Source organism: Emys orbicularis, chromosome 2 (genome assembly GCF_028017835.1).
Source record: "Emys orbicularis isolate rEmyOrb1 chromosome 2, rEmyOrb1.hap1, whole genome shotgun sequence".
Lineage (NCBI taxonomy): Eukaryota > Metazoa > Chordata > Testudines > Emydidae > Emys > Emys orbicularis.
The window spans coordinates 65,865,924-65,885,387 of NC_088684.1; the positions used below are offsets into that span (position 1 = coordinate 65,865,924).

A 19,464-nucleotide genomic window follows, 5' to 3' on the forward strand; every position below is an offset into this window, starting at 1 on the left:
TATAAAGTAAGCACTGTACACTTTGTATTCTGTGTTGTAATCAAAATCAATATTTGAAAAATGTAGTAAAACATCCAAAAATATTTATAATAAATTTAAATTGGTATTCTATTAACAGTGTGATTAAAACTGTGATTAATCACGACGTTTTTTAAATCTAGTTAATTTGTTTTGAGTTAATCACTTGCGTTAACTGTGATTGACAGTCCTAGTCTCCTCGGGGTTTTAAAAAAAATGGGCAAAAGAAAAGCTACTGACAAGCACTTTACTCTCCCTAACTTGGAAGCTCCATTGGTTTGCAATAAATGAGCAAATAGCATATGTAAATTCCATAATTGGAAATTATTTGATTATACATCCTGCAGGGCTTCTAAGGATACAGTAACGCCTCGCTTAATGTTGTAGTTATGTTCCTGAAAAATGCGACTTTAAGCGAAACGATGTTAAGCGAATCCAGTTTCCCCATAAGAATTAATGTAAATATGGGGGGTTAGGTTCCACAGACATTTTTTTCCACCAAAAAACTATATATTATATAGATATACACACAGTATATGTTTTAAACAAACAATTTAATACTGTTCACAGCTATGATGATTGTGAAGCTTGGCTGAGGTGGTGAAGTTAGAGGGTGGAAGAGGGAGGGATATTTCCCAGGGAATGCCTTGCTGGTAAATGATGAACTAGCACTCGGCTGAGCCCTCAAGGGTTAACACGTTAATGTAGCCTCTCACACAAGGCAGCACGAACACGAGGGAGGGGAGACAGCCTAGCAGATAGAGACAGACACACACCATGTGTGTGTGGGAGAGAGAGAGAGATGCACACTGCCCCTTTAAGTCAGCTGACCCACTCTTAAGTGTATTTTTTTTTTAAGTGGATCAGGAAGTTAAGACAGCAGCTGCTGCCCCAAGCGCTCTCTGTCTCTCTCCGTCCGTGTCCCCTCCCTGCCCTATATGGAGAAGGGGTAAGCGGGGTGCAGGATCAGGGGGACACCCTGACATTAGCCCCCCCTCCCCCTTCCCAGCAAGCAGGAGTCTCTGGGAGCAGCTCCAAGGCAGAGGGCAGGAGCAGCACATGGCAGTGGGGGGGAGGGACAGCTGAACTGCCAGCGATAGCCTGCTGGGCGGCTACAGCACAGGGAACTTAGGGGAGCTGATTGATAGGGGGGCTGCCGGTCCACCCTGGTTCCAAGCCCCCACCAGCTGGCTGCAACAAGCTGCTCTTCCTGCAAGCAGTGGACAAAGCAGGCGGCTGCCAAACAATGTTAGAAGGGAGCATAGCACAACTTTAAACAAGCATGTTCCCTAATTGATCAGCAACGTAACAGTGTTAACCGGAACGACTTTAAGTGAGGAGTTACTGTATATCCATACTGCATAGGAGACATGATTGCAACACATGAAGGTATACCTGAGCTAGTTTTGATTGTGCTAGCTCACTAAAAATAGGAGTAAAGTTGTGGCAACACAGGTGGCAACAAAAATTAGCAACCCAAGTACAAGCCCACCTAGGATCCCAGGTGCATACGTATTGTAATTGAGGAAAAAAAGTAAATCATGAAATTAAAGACCATATGGTACAGAGGTAAGGTTCAACCTTCACTTGGCATTTCTTAGCTTTTGAACATTTAAACCAGGTGACGTTAATACACCATTTACTACAGTTTTCGCATGGCTTGTATTTCAGTTTATTTTACTCACTCACACCTAAAACGTATCTATAACAGTTCTACAGACAAAAAAAAAAAAAAAAAAATCTAATTGTACATTCTAAAATATTTCTGATGTCCTTCATTAAGTTTCTCACCTTGTAATGTCATATACTAGTAAAGCCCCTGCTGCCCCTCTGTAGTATGACCTTGTGATGGAACGGAAGGACTCTTGCCCTGCCTGTAGGAAAACAAAGTACAATTATTTCATTTATTAAATTACCATCTGTGACAAAAGCTACCAACTTATTAATTACATTGAGGGTTTTTTTGGGGGGGCGGGGAGGGAAGAACTTGGGGAACAAAACCTCACTAGTTCTGGAAAGAAAAGTCACATAAGAAGATGACTACAGCAGAATGTCATTAATAAAATAAAAAAAAAAAGGGGGGGGGGAGAGAGAGAGAGAGAGAAAGAAAGAAAGAAAGATCAGGAACAAGACCTCTAAACCTTTTTTGGCAATCCCTGACAACCCAATTTACTGAATGGCTTCACAATACATGAATCATTATTAGAACACAGAATGGACTCCTAGCAACTAAGCTCTGAAGACAAATTTGAAAGGAAGCAAATAACCCAGAGCTTCACATTTGAATTCAATAACCCGCTCCCTGGGGCAGCTGTTGACACTAGAATAAATAAAGCCCATTGTAAATAAATGATGAATGACATCTTTACGCCCACCATCTGCTGGTGTAAAGGTTGTTGGAAGGCCAAGGATGCAGATTTTATCCGTTATATCATAAACTGCAGCCAGCTTTCAACAGTCTTCAATTGGAATTCTTTCAGTAATCATTTTATTACGAAAAACAGAAAATGGTTCAGAATTTAATTTCATATCATTCTGCTCTACACTTAATCAGTTTCCTTTCTATTTGATATATAATGCTTGTCAAAAGGCAACAGGATGTAAGAGTCATCTTCATACCCACTGGTGAATCAAACACCAGAGATCCTGCATAAATTAGGCAGTTTCTTTTTTGTAGATAAGAATTTCTGTTACAAAGGTCTCTCAGCACAAGGGATGTGGCCCACTGATTCATATTTATGGTCATAGTGAAAGATTCTCCAGTTTGTTTTTAGCCCTCTGCGCAGTCCAAAATGTCCTTAACCCCTTGGAAGTGTCATCATGCAGCTTCCAGAGAAGATTCACCTGTACTATTTCTATTTGGAAAGATCCATTTCTGCATATATAACAGTATTAAACTCTTCAGGGCAAGGGAACTAATGACAAATGTATTTAGTCAACTGTACAGTAAGAAAACAATTTACAGAAAGTTAAACAGGTTCAGTGGACAGAAGAGTAGGCCTAATCAAGATTCAGCTCCTGGAAAATGCAGAAATGCACAGCAGCAGACCCTGAGCTCCCTCCCCCCATTTCCCCAAGAGAAATGCTCACCAGCATCTGACAACCATGTTATAAATGCTGAGATGTGAAATGTTCACCTCCAATTCTAAGCCACATAGTACAATATGTCTTCTAGTGATGTCAGAAAATGCCACTGAGCAGGATTAAGACATACTAACGTTTATGTGGAGAAGGCCCTACAGGTAGTAAAATATTGTTACTCAGCTGAAATTAAGATAATGATTTTTGAAAAAAGGAAACCATGTATTCTTAATCTGTTATTTTATCAAAAGAGAGGCTTCTGCCAGATATACATGCTGGGTCTGCAGGGAACTTACTCCCATTGAATAAGCTTATCTTCCAAGAAAGGCCCTCTTGAATCAGAGAGAAGAGTTCACTAGCAAGAGTGACATAGGCCCTATCTACTCCACAAAAGAATCCAGAATATTAAAAAACAAAATCAAAACTCACACACATTGTTAAGAATACTTTGTTAGAGTTTTGCTGTGGTGTATATGGGTTTCTCAAATAATATTATGACCTTCCAGGCTAACCAGTAACTTAAGAAACTGTTTATTGAAAGCTTATGCCCTAACCACACTGCGAGCAACACACAAACACATTTTAAAAAAATACAATTTTTATAGTGTTTTCTTGGAACAATTGTAACAAACAGGATTCTAGCCACTCTTCAGGTGCTACGCCCACACATATACATCTTTACAAAGTTAAAAACTGCTACTCTCAGTTTGCTGTTAAAGTTTATATGCACCACAGACAGGATGCCAATAAGGTTTTACAACTCTGTCCTTAGTTCTAAACCCAGAAGCTCCATGAACTCTACAAATATAATTTTGTTTTTCCTAGTGAGTGAATAGTTCTCAAACTCACACAAAGTAAAACACTAGTAAAAAATGGGTTACTTACTAACTGTAACTGTGATTCTTTTTGCGGATACAGACTAACATGGCTGCTACTCTGAAACCTGTGATTCTTCGAGATGTGATGCAGACGTGTATTCCACTTAGGTGTGTTTGTGCCAGTGTGCAGAGTCGGAGACTTTTGTCTAGCAGTACCCTTTGAGGAGTGGTGCTTGCACCACATGACTGTAGCCCCTCCCCTGGCTATATGAGGTGGTGCCACTCTGATCCCCCTCAGTTCCTTCGCACCAAAAGCCTGAGAGGAGACTCCAACGCAGATGGGATGGAGGGTGGGTCATGGAGTACACGTCTGCATCACATCTTGAAGAACCACAGTTACAGTAAGTAACTATTTCTTTTTCTTTGAATAGATGCAGGCATGTATTCCAATTAGGTGAGTTGCAAGCAGTACCCCAATCCAGAGGGGTTTGGAGTTTACTTCAATTAGAAGGGGAGTCCTGCAATCCCTACGCCTGCATTACCCTGGAAGATGCAGAAATAGCATAATGGTCCCTAAACATATGCATGGATGACCACGTGGCTGCTTAGCAAGTGTCCAGTATGAAAATGTCACTGAGGAACGCTATCGATGTCGCTTGTGCTCTTGTGGAGTGAGCCCCATGTGCTCTGAGGAGGCGTAGCCAAAGCTATCTCATATGCAGCCTTGATACAAGATGGTATCCATCTAGAGGTGGTCTGTGCAGAGATTGCTTGCCTCTTCATGTGGTTTGCATCTGCCACAAACAAGCAAGGAGAAACACAAAATGGTTTGGTCCTGTCTAGGTAAAAGGCTAGATATCATCTGACATCCAGAGTATGAAGGCGTTGTTCTTCTGGGGAAGAGTGCATCTCAGGGAAAAACACAGGTAAATACATTGCTTGATTCAGATGCAACTGAGAGACTGCCTTGGATAAAATTTTTGGGTGTGGTCACATTACCTTGTCCTTGGGGAACTGAGTATAAGGCAGCTCAGCCATTAGGGCCTGCAACTCTCACACTCTTCTTTCCAAAGTGATGGCAATCAGGAACACGGTTTTCTGAGACAGGAGGGACTGAATGAAGGGCCTGGACTGTGTTTATGTCCCACAAGGGAACTGATTCTTAGACTGGAGGATGTGAGGGGAGAAGCCCCTTCAGAAATCTTGTCAGTATGGCATTGGAAAAAAATGACTTCCCTTGAGTCAGGGGGTGGAACACAGATATTATTGTCAAATGCACTCTCAGTGAACTGAGCACAAGGCCTGATTTCCGAAGATATAGCAGGTACTCCAAGATGTCCTGGATGGGAGCCCTGTCAGTTGGATCCCACAGGTCAAAGACCACACCAAGAACCTCTTGCACTTCGCTAAGTAGGCTGTCCTAGTGAAGCACTTCCTACTGTTGAGGAGGACTTGTCAGACAGCCACCAAGCACTGCTCCTCCTCTTCATTCAACCATGTAGCATACATGCCATAAGGTGCAGGGAGCTGATCGCAGGATGGAGGGTGCAGTCATGGTCCTGAGAGAGGAGGTTGGGCTGGAGAGGAAGCAGTATGGGAGGCTGAACTGATAGAGCAAGGAGGTCTGAGAACCAGTACTGTGTCTCAGCCAAGCTTGAGCAATGAAAATGACCTACGGCCCGATCCGCCTTGAGCTTGAGGATGACCTGTGGATTGATTGGAATAGGTGGAAAGGCATACAAAAGAGCCCACTGCCAGCTGCGGTCGAAGCTCTTGGAGAGGGAGCCTGGACTGAGGCCCCTCCGGGAGCAGAACAGGTGACATTGTTTTCCCCCCGTCACAAACAGCTTGATGACAGGGATGCCCCACGTTGCAAAGATGACCCAGAGAACACTTCAAGGACCACTCGTGGCTGAGACGGTCTGCAAGATGATTTTACATCCCTGGCAAATGGATTGCTACCGGAGTGATGTCGTCTTTGATGCAAAACACTGACACAAGTTGACTGCCTCCAGACACAGTAACATGGAATGTTATCCCTTGCTTGTTCACATGGTACATTGCGTTGTGAGTATGCGAACCACTGAGCGTATGATGTAGTCCCAGAAGGCACAACATGCACTGTGGATGGCCCAAGGTTCCAACATGTTGATATGGACTTAGGCTTCCTGTTCTGAACACAGGCCCTGCGCTCTCAATGAGTCCCAAACCCAGAAGGGAAGCACTGGTAATCACTGACTTGGTTGGAGAGAGCTGAGTGAAAGGGACTCCTTGGCAACATTATGTGGGGACTCCCACTAGTGCAAGGAATCCAGGATTAGTGGAGGAAGGTGAACAAACCTGTCCGAAGAATGCTGGGGAGGGCGGTAAGCTGTCCTCAGCCACATCTGAAGAGGGCAAAGGTGCAACCTGGCAAACTGGACCATCTGTGTGCCACATGTCTGCTTGGACAACAGCCTCAGACGCACACAGACTGTTGTTGATGGCTGAGGCAGAGCTGTTGAATTGCCTGGAAGCGGTTGGTCAGCAGGCATGCCCTCAATCTCATGGACTATAACAGGGCCCACTGAATTCAATTTTTTGAGTGGGAGCCAAGGTTGACTTTGCGGAGTTTAAAATGAGTCACAGACGGTTGAGCAAACGCAATGTGGTGTTGACATGAGTGAGACCCTCCTCTTTGGAGCCATCCTTCAGCAACCAATCAGAAAGATGTGGATTCCCTTCCTCTTGAGATATGCCACGACCATTGCCATGCATTTGGTGAAGACTCAGGGGGCAGAGAAGAGGCCGAACAGCAAATCATATGCTGAAAGTGGCGTTCGCCTATTGCAAAATGCAAGAACTTCCTGTGACTCAGTAGAATCACATGAAAATAAGTATCCTGAAGGTCAAGAGCCGCGAACCAGTCATTTTGAGACAGTGCGGGAGGATAGCCGATAGTGACCATGTGGAATCTCATGTACTTGATGAATTTGTTGAGGCCAGAAAGGTTGAGAATGGGTCTCATCCTGCCCTTGGATTTCAGTATCAGGAGGTACCCAGAGTAAAAGCCGTGGCCCCAGTGTTTCTGGGGAAATTCCTCCACCGCTCCCAACTTCAACAGAGAGCTGACCTGCTTGATGAGCAGTGTCTCATGAGAGGGGTCAGGAAAGGGGTGTGGAGAGGAACTGGATTACATAGCACGATCTGCCAATGTCTAGGTCCCACCTGTTTGAGGTAAGAAGTCCCAAGCACTGTAAAAGCAGGCCAGGCTGACCTCAAAGGGACGGGGGGCAGGGGAAAACACAAGGGACAGGGTGATGACTGGACCATTGCTCCGGACAAAGGAGTTAAAATGGATGCTTGGCCTGTCCCTAGGGAAGCCATGTGGACTGTCCAAAGTCTGAGCCCGACTGCTTCCTCTTGTGGGATCTCTCTCTCTCTTTCTAGAATAGTCCTGTTGCTTCAGGGGGAAAAGGCTGCGCAAAGCAATGCTGCAGGCAATACTGTTGCTGCTGTACCCCATACTGGCATCTTTGTGTGGATGGCATGTATACTCCCAAGGACCTCAAGGTAGCCCTGGAATCCCTGAAGGATTGCAAAGTGTCATCAGTTTTGTCCAAGAACAAGACTTGGCTGTCAAAGGGCAAGTCCTCAATTGGGATTGCTCCGGACGTCAACCAGGAAGCCCACCCTCTTAGTTACCACTGAAGCCATAACTCTGGCCAAGATGTCCGCAACAACAAGGGTGGACTGCAAGGACATTTTGTGCACGAAACAGCCTTCTGCAGGGAATGCCTGGAACTTCTCACATGAGGCCTCAGGCAAGTGGTCCTTGAATTTAGCCATGGCTGACCAATTGAGGAAGTTATACTTGGCCAACGAAGCTTGTGATTTTTGATCCTCATCTGTAAGGACTATGAGGTGTAGATCTTCCTGCCCAGAAGATCAACTGCTTGGAGTCTCTGTCCTTGAGGATAGACTTGAACCTGCCCTGTTGTTTACTGCCGTTATGACTAGGAAATTTGGGGTCAGGAGGGAATAGAACCCCTCAAATCCCTGGGAACAAAGTAGCATTTTTCCATGCATTTTGCCACTGGTGACACAGAGGCTGGTATACTCCACAGAGCTCTTGCCGGTTCAAGGAGTGCATTATTGATTGGAAGGGACACTCTTCTGGAGACAATGGTTTGTAAAATGTCCACCAGTTTGTGCATTTTGTCTTGGAGGAACTCTACCCTGGGATGCGGCTATGCAGTATAAAAGGTCCTGGTATGCCTTAGATGTCCTTCGGAATAGAAGGGGAGGATGAACCAGTCAGCACGGCATTGTCCGGTTATGAGAATGAAGGTCTTGGCTGAGGCAAAACTGGCTCTCGCTCCCAGGAAGATTTACCCAGGAGGGAAGACTCCATTGGCTCCACATAGAGGAAGACCACCAATGCCTGGGCTTGCAGTTGATCCAAAGCCACCACCGTCAACCTAGTGAGAGAATTCGGCTTCAAACGGTACAAAGAACAGGATCTCTGCGAATGAGGAGCATCCCACTGAGTCCAAGGCCACTAATATTGGTGGCCAGTAGGGGCTGGGCCAGGGACCTCCACCCTGGACACAGGGCACTCGCCAACCTGGGGAACCATACTGGTCCACTGATAGCCCCCCGAGTTCATTGGGTGATGTGGAGTGCGAGGATGACAACTCTGACTTGGACTCAGAGCCTTAGAATCTCAGCAACATGGGTAGAGTGACTCCTGAAGGAGCCAACAGGTGGCCCGATTCATCTGGCGCCCAGAATGAGGTGTGAATTGGTGCTCTCAGTGAAAGTGGTATTGTCAGTACCAAGCATGCCGGTGGACACAGGCAGTGTTGGTCCCTGCAGAAACAGCAGTATCGGAGTGCCCAAATGCATCAAAGGTGGCGAGAGCCGCCATGAGAGCATTTGCAGCATCGAACACAGCGGGGCCAAGGAGTCCTGGTGCCAAAGGTCCCCCGCACCGATTCCAGTACCAGCTCCATCCCCATCACAGGAAGGGGAGTGTCAGGATGCAGTGTCAACAGACATGGAGGTTCAGTGCATTACTCCACTGGAGGGACCACAGGTGGCGCAGCCCTGGGGAATTCCTGGATTATGGTGACATTGGGACTGAAAGGCAGAGGAGGTCTGCGACTGCCTGGTACACTGATGACATGGACACAATCGTGACTGACATTTCCCTCGTTGGTACTGGACTCAACAGACCCTGGAGGCTGGAATTGGAGTCAATGGTATGGGGTTTCTGCCCTTCCAACTTGGTGCCGGGGAAGGGTCAGAGGTACCCATGCCATCCCACACATTGGAACTGGCCCTGTGCCAGTCCGTGCTTTTCCTGGGGAAGGCAGTGGTGTCACATTGCAACCTGGAGTAGTCCAGATTGTTTTTATGAGACCTCTTCCTCAGCACTGACAACAGAGAATGGCTCCTCTGCCTCTTTGGCAAGGCGCCTACTCCGGAACAAGAGGTGGCAGCACTCTCTGAGCCAGAGGATGATGTTCAGCCCAAGGAGGGCCTCAGTACTGGATCAGGCTGCATAGTCTGTTCAAGCAGGTGCTGTTTCCGGCAAAGGTCCTGCACCACCTGAGTCCACTTTTTAAATGATTTACAAATTGAACACCGCTCTTTAGAGGTGGGCCTCGCTGAGAAAAAGCAAGCACCGCAAGTGGGAGTAGGTGTTGGGGATCACTCCTACACAGGAAGAACAGTGTTTAAACCCTGGTGAGGGCATCACTGGGCAACACTATTAACTAACACTAATACAATAAACTAGGCTAAGACTAAATGCAAGATTGAGAGACTACAACCACACAGAGCTCCAACTCCAGCCAGAGGTGGTGAGAAGGAACTGAGGGGGGATCAGGGTGGCACCGCCTTATATAGCCAGGAGAAGGGTCAAAGCCACGAGGTGCGACCCTCTATAAGTAGTGCTAGGCAAAAGTCTCCAGCTCCTGCGTGATGGGCACACATATCCCTAAGTGAAATACATGTCTGTATCTACTCAAAGAAATTTTCCTCCCAAACAGAATTTATAAACCGTATTTATGCTAGTCTGATATGGTTAGGCATTTGCCACAAATACTTCTACATTAAGGTTGCTTGTTTGTCACGATCATAAATGCCATCACAAAAAACCATGACCGGTTTCTCCATCCTCTACCCCCTGAAAAGTCGTAGTCTGTCACCCTGTCTAGACTGCTACTGAACTGCGACTGCTCTATGAAGCTTTACAAATTTGGCTCCATGTACATACAGCGCATGGGTTTTGAAGTTATTGTAAACATTTATTGTCAAATATCTGGTCATATCATAATTTCCCTTCATGAAAAATATTGTGCGCCATGACTTTCCCTTAGAAAAAAGCCATAAAAGTCTATAATTTTATTTTATTGCCAGAATAGTCATCACTTTTGCCATTTTTTGCCACAAATAATCAACCTTAGTTATTACCAACACCACCTGACAGAGGTGCTAAGTAAATTTACAGCTCAGTACTTAACACTTGTTTGAGGGCACAAACATCAGCACTACATCAAGCATGCCCTCAGATAGATAGATATAGGTTCTCAACACTCTACCTAAATGTAGTTTCTTTTCACCCTAAATAGAATAAGAGAGTGGATAAATAAGTTTCTATAGAGAAGACCATAAATTTAGATTTATATGCAATTAATTATCTTGCTCTTTAATGAGTAATGTCTTTTATTCTAAAAAAGTGTGTATCAAATATCATACTGCAGAAACACATTTCAAAAAGAAGGCCAAAATAGCAAGTAGATACACACCTACAATTGATTTTTAAATATGGATAATTTTAAGCCCTGCTAATCTGAAACACATACACGTTAAGGCTTCCTGATACCAGCAAAAAAAAAAAAAAAAAAAAAAAAAGTAAAGAGAAAAGCAGTGTTTATTAAGCAGCCATAAAATAAGCTTTACATTTTTCCAATAACCTTATATTAAATACATTGATTCACACATTTATAAAAAGATTTCATGTTACTACTTTGCAAGTCTGATCTGGTGGGGCCAATTTGAGTTTAACTACTTATGATGCCAAGAATGACATTTATGAAAAGAGCAGACTGGAAGCTGAATATAAAATTAAAAACGGGTCTGACACTGTATTATACATTCATATGGAATAGACATAAAGAAATAGGATTAATCAGGTTCCTTGTAAAAGCCAATACAGCATATTCCCATTTATCCAAAACCATATTATCCAAACCTCCACAGCACGTATCTTATGCTAGAAGACAAGAAAGGGATTTGAATAATACATAGGTTCAGATAGAGCAGAGATCCCCGGCTAGGACGATGACGACGAGCCCCCAGCCATGGGGGAAGCTACCCTGCTTCTGAAAGGTTCCTGGGGCAGCACAGGGAGCCCTTTGCAGCCCTGCTGTGTCAGCCCCACTGACTCAGGTTTTGTTGACAAAAGTCAATAGAGTCGTCCGGTTGCGTGGCAAATCAGGACCTCTTTTTGACTCTGGAGGAGTCTAGCCAGTCCCACCACTCCAGCTCTGATACACGATTCCGGAGAGGGGAGCTCCGGTAAGTGATGCTTTAATACTGCATGGTGTGTGGAGATTGAGCTCTCATTTACTTTGTTACATGGAAAAGGAAGGATAAGGGTCAGAAATTAACAACACAGCCTGTGGGGGCCAGGAGGAAAAGTTTGTTAATGTACACTGGGATGTCCTGGGAATCCTCCATAGTGATCGCTAGGAAACTTTCCCGTAGGTATTCTGCAATCCTCTGCCTAAGGCTCCTAAGTTTTGCTAGGCTACCATGTAGGGTGACCAGATGTTCTGATTTTATAGGGACAGTCCCGATTTTTGGGTCTTTTTCTTATATAGGATTCTATTATCCCCCACCCCAATCCCGATTTTTCATACTTGCTGTCTGGTCACCCTACTACCATGCAGACTAGAAACTTTTAAAAATGAAAGAAGAGATTTTATGCCCCAAGACTCAAAACTCTTGGAGTTGGCAATACTGTCAATCTGTTCCTTATGAACTAGACAGGCCACCAGTTTGCTTCACACAGACCCACGGATATCTGTCAGGTGGTAACTTCTGATCAAAATAGGATCTTAATTTCAAAATGCTTGAGGCAAGATGCTCCATAGGACTACCACCAACCCAATGTCATTCAAGTACCTTAGAAACGTAGGGCCCTTACTAAAGGTTTCAAGAGCTATTAGGCTCTAAACTTTACCACAAACTAAATAAAGATTTTTTTTTTGCGACAAGTTTATTATGTGTCAAAAGTATAGCTAGACTTTTAGGGTTAAATTCACCACCGTGCAGAAGGCCAGCACAACACCTATTCATAGATTCCAAGCTCAGAGAGGACCACTGTGATTATCTAGTCTCACCTCCAGTATAGCACAGCCACTGAACTTCCCCAACATAATTCCAAGAGCATATCTTTTAGAAAAACATCCAATCTTGATTTAAAAATTGTCAGTGATGGAGAATCCATGATGAACCTTGATGAATTGTTCCAATGGTTAATTACTCTCGCAGTCAAAAAAAAAAAAATTAAAAAAAATTAAGCCTTATTTCCAGACTGAATTTGTCTAGCTTCAACTCCCAGCCATTGGATCATGTTATACCTTTATCTGCTAGACTGAAGACCCCATTATTAAATATTTGCTCCCATGTAGGTATCTACAGACTATAATCAAGTCACCCCATAACCTTCTCTTTGTTAAGTTAAATAGATTGAGCTCCTTGAGTCTATCACTATAAGGCATATTTTCTAATTCTTTAATCATTGTCATGGCTCTTCTCTGAACCCTCTCCAATTTGTCAACATCTTTCTTGAATTGTAGACACCGGAACGGGAATCAGTATTCCAACTGCAATTGCATCAGTGCTAAATAGAGGGATAAAATACCCTCTACTCCTATTCGAGATTCCCCCGTTTATTCATCCAAGGACTAGATTAGCCCTTTCGGCCATAGCGTTGCATTATGAGCTCACATTCAGCAGATTATCCACCTCAACTCCCAAATCTTTTTCAGAATCACTTCTTCTGAGGATAGAATCCTCCATCATGTAAGTATTCTTTGTTCCAAGATGTATACATTTACATTTGGCCATGTTAAAACACATATTGTTTGCTTGTATCCAGTTTTCCAAGCAATCCAGATCACTTTGAATCAGTGATCTGTCCTCTTCATTTTTTTACCACTCCACCAATTTGTGTGTCATCTGCAAATTTTATCAAATGATGATTTTATGTTTTCTTCCAGGTCACTAATAAGGATGTTAAATAGCATAGGACCAAGAACCACAATCCTTGCAGGACCCCTCTAGGAACACAACCATTTGATGATGATTCCCCATTTACATTTAAATTTTGAGACTTATCAGTTAGCCAGCTTTTATTCATTTAACATGTGCCATCTTGATTTTTCTAGTTTTTTTTTTTTTTTTTTTTTTTTTTTAAATCAAAATGTCCTGCGGTACCATGTCAAATGCCTCACAGAAGTCCAAGTATATTACATCAACACTCTTACTTTTATCAACCAAACCTGTAACCTCATAAACAAAAAAGTTATCAAGTTAGTTTACAGGATCTATTTTCTATAAACCCATGTTGATTGGCACTAATTATATTACTTTCCTTTAATTCTTTATTAAAGAAGTCCTATATCGGTCACTCCTTTATATTGCCCAGGATTGACGTCAGACTGACAGGTATACAATTACCCAGGTTATCCCATTTACCCTTCTTATGTAATAGCATACATTAGCTTTCTTCCACTCTTCTGGAGCTTCCCCGGTGTTCCTAGACATACTGAAAAATCAACAGTAACGGTCCAGTAAGGTCCTCCGCCAGCTCTTTTAGAACTCTTAGATACAAGCCACCTGGACCCATGGATTTCAAGATGTCTAAATTTAGTAGCTGCTGTTTAACATCCTCCTGAGATACTAGTGGAATAGAACGAGTGCTATCATATAGGACAACTTGATCTGTTCCCCCCCCAAACTACTACCCCAGAAAGATGCTTGTTATCAACCATACTGTACAGTGTATAATACACACTTGCAGTTTTCATTTGAGACATAAATGGATCTTATTGCTTGGCCTTATATGTGCAAGCAAGCCTATACTACTTGCAATCAGACTCAAAGGGGTCCTGCATTCACTTAGAACTTGAAGATACTTTCTCAAATACACTAGATTAGCTCTTTATTTTCTGTTTTGAAGATGCAAACAAGAAATCACAAGTTAGAATAGAGAGTAGAGATCTAGTACAAGTCAATCATGTCTCAGCAGTTTCATAACTGGACAGGATCAGCAACGGAAAGTCTTATCAGAAAATACTGGGTTTCTCTCTGTTAGTAAGGATCAAAGACACTTTTCTCCTCGGTAATCAAGATTTTGGACACTAGAAATACAAGATGCTGGACGTAAATTACTAGTTTCCTCAGTAAATTTAAATTGTGCCACTGCTATATTTTTTTTCTTGTGTAGACAGCTTTATCTTCTGATTTGTGGCATATAATGCATAAAAAAAAAAAAGCTTATATTGGACATAAGTGACTGACTTGTTTGTACTACAATAGCGCAATGGCCCCATTCAGTAGTGGGGTCCCTTTGTGCTACATGCTATACAAACTTTACAAGACATAGTGAAAGTTTGTGACCTTTAATTGCAAATATTATCTATTCTTAACTGAGATTTTTTAATTAATTTACACACATTTTATAAGCTCTCAATTCACTAAAGCTAAGAACTAGCCCATGCAATTTGGGCAAAAGGATATCCAGGTTGGCTGCCACTCTGGGACAGTTCTTAAAGTATGGTCTGTGGAATAAAATATTTTAGATGGAGTGAAAGGGGAGACAGATATGTGCCCTTAAACTGTAGTTCTGAAATATTTTTACACACAAGATGTGTAAATAAATTAGAGAAGCCAACCACAAATGAGCCTCACTTTCATGCAATGACTACTCCTGGGGGAAGGGGGAATTCTGCACCTCTGCGCATGCACAGAATTCATGCCCAGCGCAGATTGTTTTTCTGCGCAGAAAATAGATTCTGCCCAAGAAGTTCTGCAGTTCCGCCTCTCTCCCATTAGAGGCTGCTGTGGCGCCAGAACAGCCAGCAGCCAGTTGACCGTCAGTAACAGCCAGCTATGGCCAACACAGCTCCCTGCACATGGAACTCAGGAGCTAGTGGGGTGACAGCATTAAGCCAAGGACTGAATGGGAGGAGGGCTGCAGGGCCACACGGGGACAGGGGCAGATGTGCTCAACTGAATGGGAGAAGCTAGAAATCAGTCAAGGTCAGCATGGGCAAGGCTCCCCAACTCCCTAACAATCCCTCCCTCGCCTGCAACCCCCCCCCCCCCCAAAATTCCATACTTCCCATCCACACCCAACAATCCTCTAGGTTCACTCCCTCTCCCTCAGGTCCTCCGTTACCTCCAACTTCCCCAAGCCTTTGCACTGCTTCTGAGGGGTGTGGGAAATTCATTTAAACTACAATACAGAAAGGTATTACTCAAAGTTCTGTATTAATTTGCCTAGTAAGGAATCTATTTGTCAAAAAAACATTTCCTGAATCTTTATTTTTTTGGTCTGTACTGTTACAGACATACTTGCTGACAGGTATTCTGAAATAAATTTCCAAAATAATTGAAACTGGCGTGATTATATTATGTTGTTATTTTGACAAATAAAATATGCAGAATTTTTAATTTTTTTGGCACAGAATTCCACCAGGAGTAAATGACAGATCCACCCTGCAATAATTTATTCCAGAAAAATTTGGTTCACTTCCACCTAATTCAGGGCATTCTCAGAAAACCTATGTAAAAGCATGTAACTTACCTGCAAAGTTATTCAAGATACACATTTTTCTTAAGAGTGAGCTTTTCCATAAAGATTTGTAAAACAAATAGCTGCTGAATTGTCCACAGATAAAGTTATCTTTTTAGGACACTTTTTAGTACCTAGAAAGTAACATATGAGTTCAGAATAATCCTCAACATTCTGAGATCCTTATTTAAAAAACAGTTTGGATTTCTAGAGGGAACAAGATATCCAAGTGCAAAATCCAGTGCCCATGCTTCCCACCCTAAATTAGATACACCAGTGCCTATTATGTTTAGGTTGTGAAATTAAAATCCATCCTTTTGAACATATTAAAGAGATCTCCTTTAAGTCACAGAAACCAGAAGCTTCTGTTTACTACTGGTAAAATAAACTGAGATCACTGTGTGAAAACATGAACACTGCTGAGGTCTTCAGGTTTTAAATAAAGCCTACACTTCTCTGCAGAAGCAATTTTAGCTTCCTTAACAAGGTCATAAAGACCTGGTAAGGGCAACAGGAAACATTTTCCTCTCTTCTCCCACCTAAAGCCACATCTTAAGCAAGGACCCAGTTTACTTCTGTTGCTGCCACATACAGGGGAACTTTGGAGAAATTCCTGATGAACACAAGAAGATACACCACCACTGAAGAAATCGGAAGGAATCTTCTTTCATTGTGGAGGTGTTCAGCCAGTTTCTGAAACAGGAACATGTGTGCTCTCAGACAGTGAACCTATATTACAACTACAGTGGATATTAGCAACCTCTCGGTTGCCAGCAAAAAGTTGCCATTCTCTGAAAGCTGCCATTAAGTGAAAGCCTGGAGGCAAGGCCACAGCAGAGAAGGTGGTTGCAGTCCAAATGCCAGAAGAGCCCCTGACGGAGATCCAGCACTACAGGCTGGAAGAGGAGGCTGCTGGAAAGGGCTCCCAGGGCTTGCCATTGTCTCTCTCCCTGCACTCTCTGGAATGCACCCTGCCCTGGCACTGAGGGGCCAGGCGTGGCATGTCCCAGTGCTTTCCTTGCTGGCTGCAGCCCTGTAAACCTGCCTGCAGCTGGGGCTTTCCACGGGGAACAGGGACACTGGCGGGGCCCCACAAGGCTGCACAGTTCCTCTTCTTGCAATCTCCAGGCTGCAGACTCAGAGCCAATAAATTAATTACTAGTGGAACCCCTCTTCCAAAGAAGTTGTCAATAAGCAGCACGACAATTGCTAATATCCAAATTCTATTAACATTCAAGTCAATGGGACAGAATTGGTTCTTGGGAAAATGTTGCTAATAACCGAAAGTTGTCTTTATCAGGATGGCATCCACTGTATAACCAAACACGTGAATGCAAAGTTAGAGGATCTCTCAAAAGATAGCTGGGATGGAGGTACTTATAGGTGAAATGGAGATTACAACTTAGCTATAAAGCCCCATTGTGGTTCAGATGCTGGTCCTTGCACACAGACTGTGTGTTTGAAAAAACTATTTGAAGGTACAGACTACTCCCCTTGTGAACCCAGGTTAAAGACAAAATAAGCTTACTGTTAGGTCCCTACCAAATTCACTGTCCATTTTGGTAAATTTCACAGTCATAGGATTTTTAAAATCGTCAATTTCATGATTTCAGCTATTTGAATCTGAAATTTCATGGTGTTGTAATTGTAAGGGTCCTGACCCAAAAAAGAGTTGTGGGGGCGGGTTTGCAAGGTTACTGTGTGCGCGCACATGGGGGGAGGGGAGAGACTGCTACCCTTACTTCTGCACTGCTGCTGGCGCTGCCTTCAGAGCTGGGCAGCTGCAGAGTGGCGGCTGCTGCCCAGAAGCCCAGCTCTGGGGGCAGAGCTGCCGCCATCAGCAGCGCAGAATGAAGGATGGCATGGTATGGTATCGCCACGCGTACTTCTGCGCTGCTGCCTGCAGAGCTGGGCCCTCAGTCAGCAGCCGCCACTCTTCGGCTGTCCAGCTCTGAAGTCAGCGCAGAAGTAAGGATGGCAATACCGCAACCCCCATAAAATAATCCTCTGATCCCCCCTGCAACTTCCTTTTGGGTCAGGACCCCCAATTTGATAAACACTGGTCTCCCCCTTGAAATCTGTATAGTATAGGGTAAAAGCACAGAGAAGACCAGATTTCACAGTCCGGGACGCGTTCTTCCATGGCCGTGAATTTGGTAGGGCCCTACTTATGGTTAAAGATATGGCCAGCGGGTTCACAACTAAACTTGTCCCCTGGCCTGAGCCTGCCCCACTTCAGACTCTCAGCGTAACTTCTTTATACTGACTGTACAAGCTATAAAGCAGAATTACACTAACTAAATTCAGAGCCTTCCACAGCCATAACTTGGGCCAGAATATTTAGATATAAACCTGTAGTTACCCAAGTTCAGAAGTAAGTCCAAGGCAACAGAGTAGGAGTTCTCAAACTATGGTCTGCAGAACACTTTCTGATAGTGCATATTACTAACAAAACAGGAAGAAAATACCACAAAATAAGTGAAGAATTGTAAGGAGATATTTACAGGAAGATCACAAAAACTGGTTCACAGAATGAAGACTCTCATTGTGTGTTAACTTAGTCTTTTTGTTGGTGAACTTTATCACGTGTTACTAAAAAACAAAGGTGTTTACTAATTGCTTTTAAGAGACTAGAACTTGAATAATTGACCTGCCAAAGCCAACACTGGCATTTCCATCCAAACCCAGAGCATTTGCGAAGTATATTAAGAAAAAAAATTCTACTATGGGTCCCATGAATGAAGACATTTGTGATGATTATGCTTTCTCTTGCAGAAATTCACTTTTTTTAAAAAAGGTAATAAATACATATAACACTAGTCAGTTGGAGAGTCTCTATTTGGAAATACAGGAAATGTTGGGTTTGATGCCACAAGCTCCAAGAACAGGAGGGGATTTATTAAAAGAAATAGATATTTTTCTCATTATCTAGTTTATGCAACACATTTTCTCAAATCACTTATTTCTTAGACTTAGAAAAATATGGGTCCTTAAACTGAGTGCAGTTTTTAAGCCACTGTCACCATAAATAAACCCCTGACCAACACAAATTCAGGAAAAAGTAATTGAAGTTATATTTTGACAAATTTCAAATAGAAAATAAAAAATAAACACACGAATGATGGAAATATTCACATTTAAGAAAGTTTAACCAAATGAGGAAACATGAACTTAGTAAGGGCCTCGTGTCTGTCCATCACAAATATGAGAGGTGGGAAAAGGGGGAGACAGAAAAATTCGCTGTCAGTAGCAAATTTGTAAGTTTAAAAAAAAAAAAAAATTGTTGAGCGCCTCCTGGACAGAATCAAGCAGTGGAGGAAACTCCACAGTTAAAAAACAAACACTCAGCTATAATTAAATTGGTTATCCTCATAATGAAACAAAACAGAATATTAAAAATGCAGCATCTCTCTTTAAATACACAGGAAAAAATGATTTCATGTCTGTGAAAGGTTCACACCGCCACAACATGCTTCAGAGGTACTGCTAGAGATACATTTTATACCTAGCAAGTACTTATTACATATTTCTATTCCTTCCCATCTTCTTATGGAGTTTTGTCTTTGTTCCTAAGAGTTACAGTGCTAAATTCATTTAACAGCAAAAACTGCACAATTTTTAAGAAGTACTTTGAATATAAAAATTTAGAGGAACCATAGTGAATATTTAATCTTTACAGAAAATAAATGCATT

At 42.9% G+C, this 19,464-nt stretch overlaps 1 protein-coding gene across 1 annotated transcript in view; it reads right to left on the reverse strand.

Annotated features, from left to right (window-relative positions):
- Nucleotides 1-19,464, reverse strand: part of RAB2A (RAB2A, member RAS oncogene family) — an 80,212-nt gene that overhangs the window by 33,624 nt on the left and 27,124 nt on the right. The window contains exon 4 of the mRNA XM_065397736.1: nt 1,810-1,892. Coding sequence (XP_065253808.1) covers nt 1,810-1,892 — 83 coding nt within the window. The remainder of the gene's footprint in view (nt 1-1,809; nt 1,893-19,464) is intronic.